Genomic DNA, 11,726 nt, shown 5'->3' with positions numbered 1-11,726 from the left:
GGAGGGTTCAGACTGTGCAGCGTTACCGAGTAAACACTCGTAATAAATCCATATTCACCTGGTTGACCATGAGGAAGAGGATGCCGTCATTGGAGACTGTTCGTACTTCGATATCGAAGCGGGTGACCACTCCAATTCTGCCCCGTCTCTCAATGTTCTGGACCAGAGCATAACCCATTCCATCAAACAGATAACTGGTGGCGCGGCCCTGAGTGAACGCCAGCTTGTGCCTGCAGAGAGAAACGACTGTTAGCTGTTATAATAATGAGTTACAGCACAACATCCTGTCTTTCCCTCATCACTGTCCATGTCTCCTCCGTCGTGTGTCCTGCCGTGTGCTTTTCATCTCGCTTTCGTTCCTGTCTCCTCCCCTGTCCAGCTCTGGTTGTCTGTCTCACCTGTCTCTAGTCTGTAGCTCCTCCCCCTCATTAGCCCCAGGTGTTTTTTGAGTGTTGCCTGTGTATTTGCTTGGTGCTTTGGTCTCTCAGGCCCAGTTCATAGTCTTTCTTCAGCTTTGTGGATTCTATTTTGTTTGGATTTCAACAAAATCTGGACTTGAACTTGCATCGTGCCTCTGCCTCTCCCTCTTTACTACATATAATACCACGTGGTCCCACTATTGGCTCAGCTGAGTTAGTGTTGCTGTTGTGGTGCAGAAGGCGCAGCTGTTGTTGCCCCCAGCAGTGTGAGGAGTGACGCTGTGAGCCCCGAGGAGCTCTGCTGTGCTGGGGAGGAGGACGCAGCATCGAGGGAGGACCGGCGATGTGCACTTTGTGTGTTTTTACTGGGACAGTGGACTGTGAGGGGGCGGCTGCGTGCCCCTGCATGCCTGAGGACTCTCTGCTCGGACTTTGGTCCAATTCTGCCTGGACTTTTTGTGGGTCGCTGAAACGGCTGACCATTGAACGGGGGACAATTTGACTCTGGATGCATGGAAGGCGTGTTTACCTGCAGACTGAGCCCATTAGTCTGTTAAATAACTGGAAAGAATTTATTAATAAACCACTTTTATTCTCGGAAATACAGAAAAAGACAGAAAACACAAATTGAAGGTGAGGCTCAGCTTGGAAGTCAGTGATGTACCTCGGACACGGCGGTGATGATGCCACGTCCATCTTGTGCAGCTTCTTGAAGTTGTAGAGGCTGATGACATCATTATTGAGAGTGGCCAGTTCAACACAGCCCACAAACGGAGCCAGACTGAGAGCAGGAGGCAGCTACACCCAAACACAGAGCAAAACAGAGCGATGGCATCAGCCGCCATCCATCAGAATCATCATCAAACGGTCACACAGGCGCAGATTACTGACCGGTTACTGACATGACTGTGAATAATCACAGACAATGGGAGAATAGTGGATGAACCCTGAATATCCCTGCTGGGAAAACCCACGGAAAACATTGTGTTATTACCAGTAGTAGTAATAATAATAATAATAATAATAATAATAATAATAATAACAACAGAGTAAAAGGTAAAAGAAAACAGACGAGGAGGATGAAGGATACTGCAGAAGATTTAATAACAACACATTCTGCTCACTTTATCCTGTATTTATGTTTATTTGTATTTACTCTGATGCTATGTCATATGTTACATGTTTATATATCATATGTTACATGTTTATATATATTGATCTTATATATGTAAAAGAGGTGAAACTCACCTTGACATCAGGTGGAACCCCCCCCACGATGAAGACGGTCTCTTTGGGGTCCAGGTGGAACAGAGAGTCTGTGCCGCCCGCTTCACCTTTTTGGATGAACTTCTGCTCGGCGACGGTCTGCTGGCTGGGCACGGTCAGGAACACTTTACCATGGCGACCCAGCCTGAAGAGACAGAGGAGACGGTCATTATAGCATCGGCATTTCAGGATCAGCGCCCCAGCCTGCAGGACGAGCTTGGAAATCATTACCTCTCCACTCTGACCAGGTTGAAGACTGGAGGCCATGAGCTGACCGCTTTGGAGCTCAGCGGAATCTCCACATCTTCTCCTCCCAGATTATAAACGAACACCAGGTTATCGTTCTTTATAGCCAGACCCATGTAGTCCTTACGACCCTGTGATCAACACAAACACAAACATAAATGCAAACACATGTTTGCAGCAGTTTGTTGCTTTAAAGATTCAGTACCCACTAATGAATTATTCAGTACCCACTAATGAATTATTCAGTACCCACTAATGAATTATTCAGTACCCACTAATGAATTATTCAGTACCCACTAATGAATTATTCAGTGTCTACTATGAAATATTCTTGTATGAATTAGTATTATGAAAAACTAGTGAGTGGGTGTTGCTCTCCTCCCGTCCTCCAGGTGGTGCTCTTACATTCTTATCTCCGAGGTACAGCAGGAATCGATCCTCGATGGGGTCTTTGTCTGGATCCACTCGAACGTAAAGGCTGATGGAGGTCACTGCCTTTAGATCATCTGCACTTGGCGGGGGCTGGACCTCCACAGCAGACTGACCGTTAAACTTCATCGACACCTGGATCTGAAAACATAAAGAACACAGTTTTATTATTGGCATTAACAGCGTTATCAATGAAGTACAACCACTAAAGGCTCATTTATCTCAACATTCAATACGGATGCAGATCTGCCCACTGAAGAACAGGCTAACAGAGTATCAGAGAAACAGATGGACTACAGTCTGTAACTGTAGAACTACAGAGTGAGACTCTGTGGTCAGTGGAGCTGATACAGTGGTCAGTGAGTGTATGTGGGCAGGGGCAGGTACATCCCTGAGCCATTAGAATAGAGTCGTTGATGTCCACGTGGGTCAGTTCAGTAGATCAGTATGTGGTCTTTCTGTCAGGTGCTGTGTTTCCTATCTCTGTGTTAGAGGAGCGCCACGCTGCGGGGGGTTTGTGAGTTTAATCCGGCTCTGTGGGGGTCCTGCAGGTGAGTGTGAGCTGAGTACCTTGCGGGCGACACTGCGAGCCTGAGCGATCAGCTCCCGGATCCTCATGATGTTGGTGGTGACGTTGTTTATCGGCTTCTTCTCCTCCACGACACGCAGCTTAGTCAGCAGCTCAGGGACAATCTCAGACAGGTTCTCCACTAACACACACACACACAAACGCACACACACACACAGAAACACACGTACACACACACACACGCGCGCATACACACACAGACACACACAGAAACACACACACACAGAAACACACACAGACACACACACACACCCACACACACACGCACACACACACGCGCATACACACACAGACACACACAGAAACACACACAGACACACACACACACACACAGAAACACACACACACACACACACACACAAACACACAGACATGCATACACAGACACACACACACATGCGCATACACACACAGACACACACAGAAACACACACACACACACAGACGCACACACAGACATACACACACACACACACACACACAGAAACACACACACACAGACACACGCACACACACACAGACAGACAGTGTATTTTCTATCTTTAATATTAAGCTGTTTTAAAGTTTTAAAAGCCTAATTTTGCAACATGGTTTTAATTTTTCAAAACATTTAAATCATAAAATCAAATTTTGTTTATGAAGATAATAATTCAGTTTTCAGACTGACTGCATATTATTAGACATGCAGGCCAGAGCTGTGTACAGTTATTCCTAAGGTCAATATCTGGGCCAATTCTGCCATGAAGGTTGTGGAACAACAATGCAGTTGGGCCAGATTTGGGCCACATTCGTTAGTTCTACTCATTCTACAGATAGCCGACACTTCTGGGCCGAATCAGGCTTTCATACGCGAGTGGTGTTGCATTGATACCTATACGGTCCCTAAAGTAAGGAAATATGGGTTTGGGTCATCTGGCCTGAATACTCAGTCAGATCAAGTGTTTATCCTCAGTGTGTGTGTGAGGTACCTGTGTCGTGGGCGGAGCTGACGGCCTGCTCATAGGCCTGTGTGGAGTACAGATTGCTCCTCATGTCCCTGTCCCACTCCTCCACTCTCTCTCTGATGGGGGTCACTGTGTTCAGCACCTCCGCTGACCGGTTCAGACTGTCTGCCGCCTCCTCCTGAGTGAGCTGCAGCTGGGACGGCCTGCGTCCTGACCACACACACATGCACACACGCACACACACACGCACGCACGCACACACGCACGCACGCACGCACGCATGCACACACGCACACACACACACACACACACAAGCACGCACACACGCAAACACACAGACATTCACATTAAAGCCACAGTTCAGCTCTATTATAACTGAACAGCTCCACACGCTGTGAGGACAGCGAGTGATGACTGAGGCATGATGCTAATTGGTGGGCTTTAATGTTAAATATAACATCTCTAATACTTCCAGGACATTCAGTACATTTTCTTAATTTCCACGACTGGAAAACGAGTCTATAGGTTTCCAAGTTTTTTGAGTTTTCCAGGTTTTTCCAGGTTCTTTCAGGCTCTGTCCAGGTGAGCTGGTCTCTCCTACCTTCGTTTACAGTGTTGATGTCTTTAAGAATATCTGCCAGGTGTCTGCTGGACCTTTCCATCATTTCTTTGGTCTCTTCTATGTATTTGATAGTGTCGACAACGTTCAGCTCCACCTCTGTAAATCAGAGAAGAGTCACAGCAAAGACCACTCAGACAGAAACACAGACAGACAGAGGCACAATGTGTCAGTGTGTCAGGGTGTCTGTGTGTTGCTGTGTCAGTGTGTCAGGGTGTCTGTGTGTTGGTGTGGCAGTGTGTCAGGGTGTCTGTGTGTTGGTGTGGCAGTGTGTCAGGGTGTCTGTGTGTCGGGGTGTCTGTGTGTCGGGGTGTCTGTGTGTCGGTGTGTTGGTGTGGCTGTGTGTCTGTGTTGGTGTGGCTGTGTGTCTGTGTCAGTGTATCTGTGTGTCAGTGTGTCTGTGTGTCAGTGTCTGTGTGTCAGTGTGTCACTGTATCTGTGTGTGTGTGTGTTGGGGTGTCCATATGTCAGTGTGTCGGGGTGTCAGTGTGATGGAGTATTGGGGTGTCAGTGTGTCAGAGTGTCAGGGCATCGGTGTGTCAGTGTGTCTGTGTGTCTGGGCGTCGGTGTGTCGGGGTGTCTGGGCGTCGGTGTGTCAGTGTGTTGGAGTATTGGGGTGTCAGTGTGTTGGAGTATTGGGGTGTCAGTGTGTCAGGGCATCGGTGTGTCAGTGTGTCGGTGTGTCAGTGTGTCGGTGTGTCTGTGTGTCTGGGCGTCGGTGTGTCAGTGTGTCTGTGGTTCGGTGTGTTGGAGTATTGGGGTGTCAGTGTGTTGGAGTATTGGGGTGTCAGTGTGTTGGAGTATTGGGGTGTCAGTGTGTCAGGGCATCGGTGTGTCAGTGTGTCTGTGTGTCTGGGCGTCGGTGTGTCGGGGTGTCTGGGCGTCGGTGTGTCAGTGTGTTGGAGTATTGGGGTGTCAGTGTGTTGGAGTATTGGGGTGTCAGTGTGTCAGGGCATCGGTGTGTCAGTGTGTCGGTGTGTCAGTGTGTCGGTGTGTCTGTGTGTCTGGGCGTCGGTGTGTCAGTGTGTCTGTGGTTCGGTGTGTTGGAGTATTGGGGTGTCAGTGTGTTGGAGTATTGGGGTGTCAGTGTGTTGGAGTATTGGGTATTGGGGTGTCAGTGTGTTGGAGTATTGGGGTGTCAGTGTGTCAGGGCATCGGTGTGTCAGTGTGTCGGTGTGTCAGTGTGTCAGGGCATCGGTGTGTCAGTGTGTCGGTGTGTCGGTGTGTCTGGGCGTCGGTGTGTCAGTGTGTCTGTGGTTCGGTGTGTTGGAGTATTGGGGTGTCAGTGTGTTGGAGTATTGGGGTGTCAGTGTGTTGGAGTATTGGGGTGTCAGTGTGTCAGGGCATCGGTGTGTCAGTGTGTCGGTGTGTCAGTGTGTCGGTGTGTCTGTGTGTCTGGGCGTCGGTGTGTCAGTGTGTCTGTGGTTCGGTGTGTTGGAGTATTGGGGTGTCAGTGTGTTGGAGTATTGGGGTGTCAGTGTGTTGGAGTATTGGGTATTGGGGTGTCAGTGTGTTGGAGTATTGGGGTGTCAGTGTGTCAGGGCATCGGTGTGTCAGTGTGTCGGTGTGTCAGTGTGTCAGGGCGTCGGTGTGTCAGTGTGTCGGTGTGTCTGTGTGTCGGTGTGTCGGTGTGTTGGAGTATTGGGGTGTCAGTGTGTCAGTGTGTACTCTCACCCTGCTGCTCGGAGTGCAGTGTGACGGACTCTTTAAACATGTGGTCACTCTGAGTTTTGATGAAGTCCAGCTGAGTCTCAATGCCACTGATGGCCTGACAGAGAGCAGCAGCAGCAAAGCAGCGTTTACAGCATCAATCAGATCCATAAACCTCTCACAACTCACAGTTACACTCACAGCTCAGAACAATAGTCTATAATAATGACAGTAACTATAATAATAATAACACCACGACTCTCCTGAAAGACTCTGACACTCTAAAACACCATCGCCAGACTCACTCATGGGGTCACACATTAATATATAGATGTGTATACATTACACATTCATGTTATGTGTAAATAATATATACACATAATCCACACTGGGTGAAAAACATTTGAAGATATATAGTTATGTGCAAAAGTGAAAATAGGGGAAAATAAGTGAAAGATGTTTATAGATGCGTATTTTTGTTTGTCAGAGTGTCTTGAATCAGAATAAGTCTATTCCTCTCTGTGTTTAGGAATCATCTCAGAACTGAACACGTCTATTGGGAAAAATCAGTTTTTGTGGTTAAATCTTTTGTGAAACGCTGTGAAGGTCACTGTCTGCACTGTACTGAGACTGAGAAGATCAGCTGGGACTGATGGGTAACTCACATCTTCAGCCTGTCTGGATAGGTTGTACGTGGTCAATCCGGTGATGTTGGCGTCATCGATGTATTTGACGATGTTGTCGTACACGTTGGACGCATCCAGAGCTTTCTGCACAAATCCGTTCGCATCACTGCCCTTCAGGTTACTGCAGACACACAGAGCAGAGAACACAGAGAACTCATACAGAGAACACAGAGAACGCCCCCAGCCCAGAGCACAGAGCAGAACCACCAACCTTCAGACTCAGGAGTTTAGAGTTCAACTGAGTAAAGTTCAGCTTCAGGTAAATCACTGGAGTTAAGGTGTTCAGTGCTAATGTGTTTACAGTTAAACTGTTTGAAGTATAGAGTTCAGTGTACAGAGTTAAGTGTGTGAAGTTGTGTGTAGAGTTGTGTGTATGGAGTTTAGTGTATAGAAATTAGTATGTAGAGTTGTGCGTGTATAGTTTCTTGTGTAGAGTTAAGTGTGTACAGTTTAGTGTGTAGTGTTGTGTGTGTAGAATTGTGTATAGTTTCTTTTGTAGTTTAGTGTGTAGAAATTGTGTATAGTTTCTTGTGTAGTGCTGTGTGCGTAGAGTTTAGTGTGTAGCATTGTGTGTAGAGTTTAGTGTGTAAAGTTTAGTGTGTATCATTGTGTATGTAGAATTTAGTGTGTAGCATTGTGTGTGTAGAGTTTAGTGTGTATCATTGTGTGTGTAGAGTTTAGTGTGTAGAGTTTAGTGTGTATGATTGTGTGTAGAGTTTAGTGTGTAGGGTTGTGTGTGTAGAGTTTAGTGTGTATCATTGTGTGTGTAGAGTTTAGTGTGTAGAGTTTAGTGTGTAAAGTTTAGTGTGTATCATTGTGTGTGTAGAATTTAGTGTGTAGCATTGTATGTGTAGAGTTTAGTGTGTATCATTGTGTGTGTAGAGTTTAGTGTGTAGAGTTTAGTGTGTATGATTGTGTGTAGAGTTTAGTGTGTAGGGTTGTGTGTGTAGAGTTTAGTGTGTATCATTGTGTGTGTAGAGTTTAGTGTGTAGAGTTTAGTGTGTATGATTGTGTGTAGAGTTTAGTGTGTAGGGTTGTGTGTGTAGAGTTTAGTGTGTAGCGTTGTTTGTAGAGTTTAGTGTGTAGCATTGTGTGTGTAGAGTTTAGTGTGTAGGTTGTGTGTGTAGAGTTTAGTGTGTAGCATGTGTGTAGAGTTTAGTGTGTAGAGTTGTGTGTGTAGAGTTTAGTGTGTAGCGTTGTTTGTAGAGTTTAGTGTGTAGCATTGTGTGTGTAGAGTTTAGTGTGTAGGTTGTGTGTGTAGAGTTTAGTGTGTAGCATGTGTGTAGAGTTTAGTGTGTAGAGTTGTGTATATCATTGTGTGTAGAGTTTAGTCTGTAGCATTGTGTGTGTAGCATGTGTGTAGAGTTTAGTGTGTAGAGTTGTGTGTGTAGAGTTTAGTGTGTAGCATTGTGGGTGTAGAGATTAGTGTGTAGAGTTATGTGTGTAGAGTTTAGTCTGTAGCATTGTGTGTGTAGCATGTGTGTAGAGTTTAGTGTGTAGAGTTGTGTGTGTATAGTTTAGTGTGTAGCATTGTGGGTGTAGAGTTTAGTGTGTAGAGTTTAGTGTGTAGAGTTTAGTCTGTAGCATTGTGTGTGTAGCATGTGTGTAGAGTTTAGTGTGTAGAGTTGTGTGTGTAGAGTTTAGTGTGTAGCATTGTGTGTGTAGAGTTTAGTGTGTAGAGTTTAGTCTGTAGCATTGTGTGTGTAGCATGTGTGTAGAGTTTAGTGTGTAGAGTTGTGTGTGTATAGTTTAGTGTGTAGCATTGTGGGTGTAGAGTTTAGTGTGTAGAGTTTAGTGTGTAGTGTTGTGTGTGTAGAATTGTGTATAGTTTCTTTTGTAGTTTAGTGTGTAGAAATTGTGTATAGTTTCTTGTGTAGTGCTGTGTGCGTAGAGTTTAGTGTGTAGCATTGTGTGTAGAGTTTAGTGTGTAAAGTTTAGTGTGTATCATTGTGTATGTAGAATTTAGTGTGTAGCATTGTATGTGTAGAGTTTAGTGTGTATCATTGTGTGTGTAGAGTTTAGTGTGTAGAGTTTAGTGTGTATGATTGTGTGTAGAGTTTAGTGTGTAGGGTTGTGTGTGTAGAGTTTAGTGTGTATCATTGTGTGTGTAGAGTTTAGTGTGTAGAGTTTAGTGTGTAAAGTTTAGTGTGTATCATTGTGTGTGTAGAATTTAGTGTGTAGCATTGTATGTGTAGAGTTTAGTGTGTATCATTGTGTGTGTGTAGAGTTTAGTGTGTAGAGTTTAGTGTGTATCATTGTGTGTGTAGAGTTTAGTGTGTATGATTGTGTGTAGAGTTTAGTGTGTAGGGTTGTGTGTGTAGAGTTTAGTGTGTAGCATTGTGTGTGTAGCGTGTGTGTAGAGTTTAGTGTGTAGAGTTGTGTGTGTAGAGTTTAGTGTGTAGCGTTGTTTGTAGAGTTTAGTGTGTAGCATTGTGTGTGTAGAGTTTAGTGTGTAGCATTGTGTGTGTAGAGTTTAGTGTGTAGCATGTGTGTAGAGTTTAGTGTGTAGAGTTGTGTGTATCATTGTGTGTAGAGTTTAGTCTGTAGCATTGTGTGTGTAGCATGTGTGTAGAGTTTAGTGTGTAGAGTTGTGTTTGTAGAGTTTAGTGTGTAGCATTGTGGGTGTAGAGATTACTGTGTAGAGTTATGTGTGTAGAGTTTAGTCTGTAGCATTGTGTGTGTAGCATGTGTGTAGAGTTTAGTGTGTAGAGTTGTGTGTGTATAGTTTAGTGTGTAGCATTGTGGGTATAGAGTTTAGTGTGTAGAGTTTAGTCTGTAGCATTGTGTGTGTAGCATGTGTGTAGAGTTTAGTGTGTAGCATTGTGTGTGTAGCGTTGTGTGTGTAGAGTTTAGTGTGTAGCATTGTGTGTGTAGTGTTGTGTGTGTAGAGTTTAGTGTGTAGTGTTGTGTGTGTAGTGTTGTGTGTGTAGAGTTTAGTGTGTAGCATTGTGTGTGTAGAGTTTAGTGTGTATGATTGTGTGTAGAGTTTAGTGTGTAGGGTTGTGTGTGTAGAGTTTAGTGTGTGGCGTTGTGTGTGTAGCGTGTGTGTAGAGTTTAGTGTGTAGAGTTGTGTGTGTAGAGTTTAGTGTGTAGCGTTGTTTGTAGAGTTTAGTGTGTAGCATTGTGTGTGTAGAGTTTAGTGTGTAGGGTTGTGTGTGTAGAGTTTAGTGTGTAGCATGTGTGTAGAGTTTAGTGTGTAGAGTTATGTGTGTAGAGTTTAGTCTGTAGCATTGTGTGTGTAGCATGTGTGTAGAGTTTAGTGTGTAGAGTTGTGTGTGTAGAGTTTAGTGTGTAGCATTGTGGGTGTAGAGTTTAGTGTGTAGAGTTTAGTGTGTAGAGTTTAGTCTGTAGCATTGTGTGTGTAGCATGTGTGTAGAGTTTAGTGTGTAGCATTGTGTGTGTAGAGTTTAGTGTGTAGCGTTGTGTGTGTAGAGTTTAGTCTGTAGCATTGTGTGTGTAGTGTTGTGTGTGTAGAGTTTAGTGTGTAGTGTTGTGTGTGTAGAGTTTAGTGTGTAGCGTTGTGTGTGTAGAGTTTAGTGTGTAGCATTGTGTGTGTAGTGTTGTGTGTGTAGAGTTTAGTGTGTAGCGTTGTGTGTGTAGAGTTTAGTGTGTAGCGTTGTGTGTGTAGAGTTTAGTGTGTAGTGTTGTGTGTGTAGAGTTTAGTGTGTAGCATTGTGTGTGTAGTGTTGTGTGTGTAGAGTTTAGTGTGTAGCGTTGTGTGTGTAGAGTTTAGTGTGTAGCATTGTGTGTGTAGTGTTGTGTGTGTAGAGTTTAGTGTGTAGTGTTGTGTGTGTAGAGTTTAGTGTGTAGAGTTTAGTGTGTAGCATTGTGTGTGTAGTGTTGTGTGTGTAGAGTTTAGTGTGTAGCGTTGTGTGTGTAGAGTTTAGTGTGTAGTGTTGTGTGTGTAGAGTTTAGTGTGTAGCATTGTGTGTGTAGTGTGTGTGTAGAGTTTAGTGTGTAGCATTGTGTGTGTAGAGTTTACTGTGTAGTGTTGTGTGTGTAGAGTTTAGTGTGTAGCATTGTGTGTGTAGTGTTGTGTGTGTAGAGTTTAGTGTGTAGCATTGTGTGTGTAGAGTTTAGTGTGTAGTGTTGTGTGTGTAGAGTTTAGTGTGTAGCATTGTGTGTGTAGTGTTGTGTGTGTAGAGTTTAGTGTGTGGCGTTGTGTGTGTAGAGTTTAGTGTGTAGCATTGTGTGTGTAGTGTTGTGTGTGTAGAGTTTAGTGTGTAGTGTTGTGTGTGTAGAGTTTAGTGTGTAGAGTTTAGTGTGTAGCATTGTGTGTGTAGAGTTTAGTGTGTAGCATTGTGTGTGTAGTGTGTGTGTAGAGTTTAGTGTGTAGCATTGTGTGTGTAGAGTTTACTGTGTAGTGTTGTGTGTGTAGAGTTTAGTGTGTAGCATTGTGTGTGTAGTGTTGTGTGTGTAGAGTTTAGTGTGTAGCATTGTGTGTGTAGAGTTTAGTGTGTAGTGTTGTGTGTGTAGAGTTTAGTGTGTAGCATTGTGTGTGTAGTGTGTGTGTAGAGTTTAGTGTGTAGCATTGTGTGTGTAGAGTTTAGTGTGTAGTGTTGTGTGTGTAGAGTTTAGTGTGTAGCATTGTGTGTGTAGTGTTGTGTGTGTAGAGTTTAGTGTGTAGCATTGTGTGTGTAGAGTTTAGTGTGTAGTGTTGTGTGTGTAGAGTTTAGTGTGTAGCATTGCGTGTGTAGTGTGTGTGTAGAGTTTAGTGTGTAGCGTTGTGTGTGTAGAGTTTAGTGTGTAGCATTGTGTGTGTAGTGTTGTGTGTGTAGAGTTTAGTGTGTAGTGTTGTGTGTGTAGAGTTTAGTGTGTAGAGTTTAGTGTGTAGCATTGTGTGTGTAGTGTTGTGTGTGTAGAGTTTAGTGTGTAGCG

The 11,726-nt window shown here is 44.4% G+C and overlaps 1 protein-coding gene across 2 annotated transcripts in view; it reads right to left on the bottom strand.

Annotated features, from left to right (window-relative positions):
* lama4 (laminin, alpha 4) overlaps positions 1 to 11,726 on the bottom strand; it is a 57,981-nt gene that overhangs the window by 14,261 nt on the left and 31,994 nt on the right. For both annotated transcript variants that reach the window (XM_017688004.2, XM_017688003.2), the window contains exons 16-25: positions 6,828 to 6,969; positions 6,187 to 6,280; positions 4,495 to 4,611; positions 3,918 to 4,103; positions 2,931 to 3,070; positions 2,337 to 2,501; positions 1,917 to 2,062; positions 1,668 to 1,830; positions 1,084 to 1,217; positions 59 to 230 (exon numbers count right to left, since the gene is read on the bottom strand). In XM_017688004.2, coding sequence (XP_017543493.1) covers positions 59 to 230; positions 1,084 to 1,217; positions 1,668 to 1,830; positions 1,917 to 2,062; positions 2,337 to 2,501; positions 2,931 to 3,070; positions 3,918 to 4,103; positions 4,495 to 4,611; positions 6,187 to 6,280; positions 6,828 to 6,969 — 1,459 coding nt within the window. The remainder of the gene's footprint in view (positions 1 to 58; positions 231 to 1,083; positions 1,218 to 1,667; positions 1,831 to 1,916; positions 2,063 to 2,336; positions 2,502 to 2,930; positions 3,071 to 3,917; positions 4,104 to 4,494; positions 4,612 to 6,186; positions 6,281 to 6,827; positions 6,970 to 11,726) is intronic.

Source organism: Pygocentrus nattereri, chromosome 4 (genome assembly GCF_015220715.1).
Source record: "Pygocentrus nattereri isolate fPygNat1 chromosome 4, fPygNat1.pri, whole genome shotgun sequence".
NCBI lineage: Eukaryota > Metazoa > Chordata > Actinopteri > Characiformes > Serrasalmidae > Pygocentrus > Pygocentrus nattereri.
This window is presented reverse-complemented; position numbering and strand designations above follow the sequence as displayed.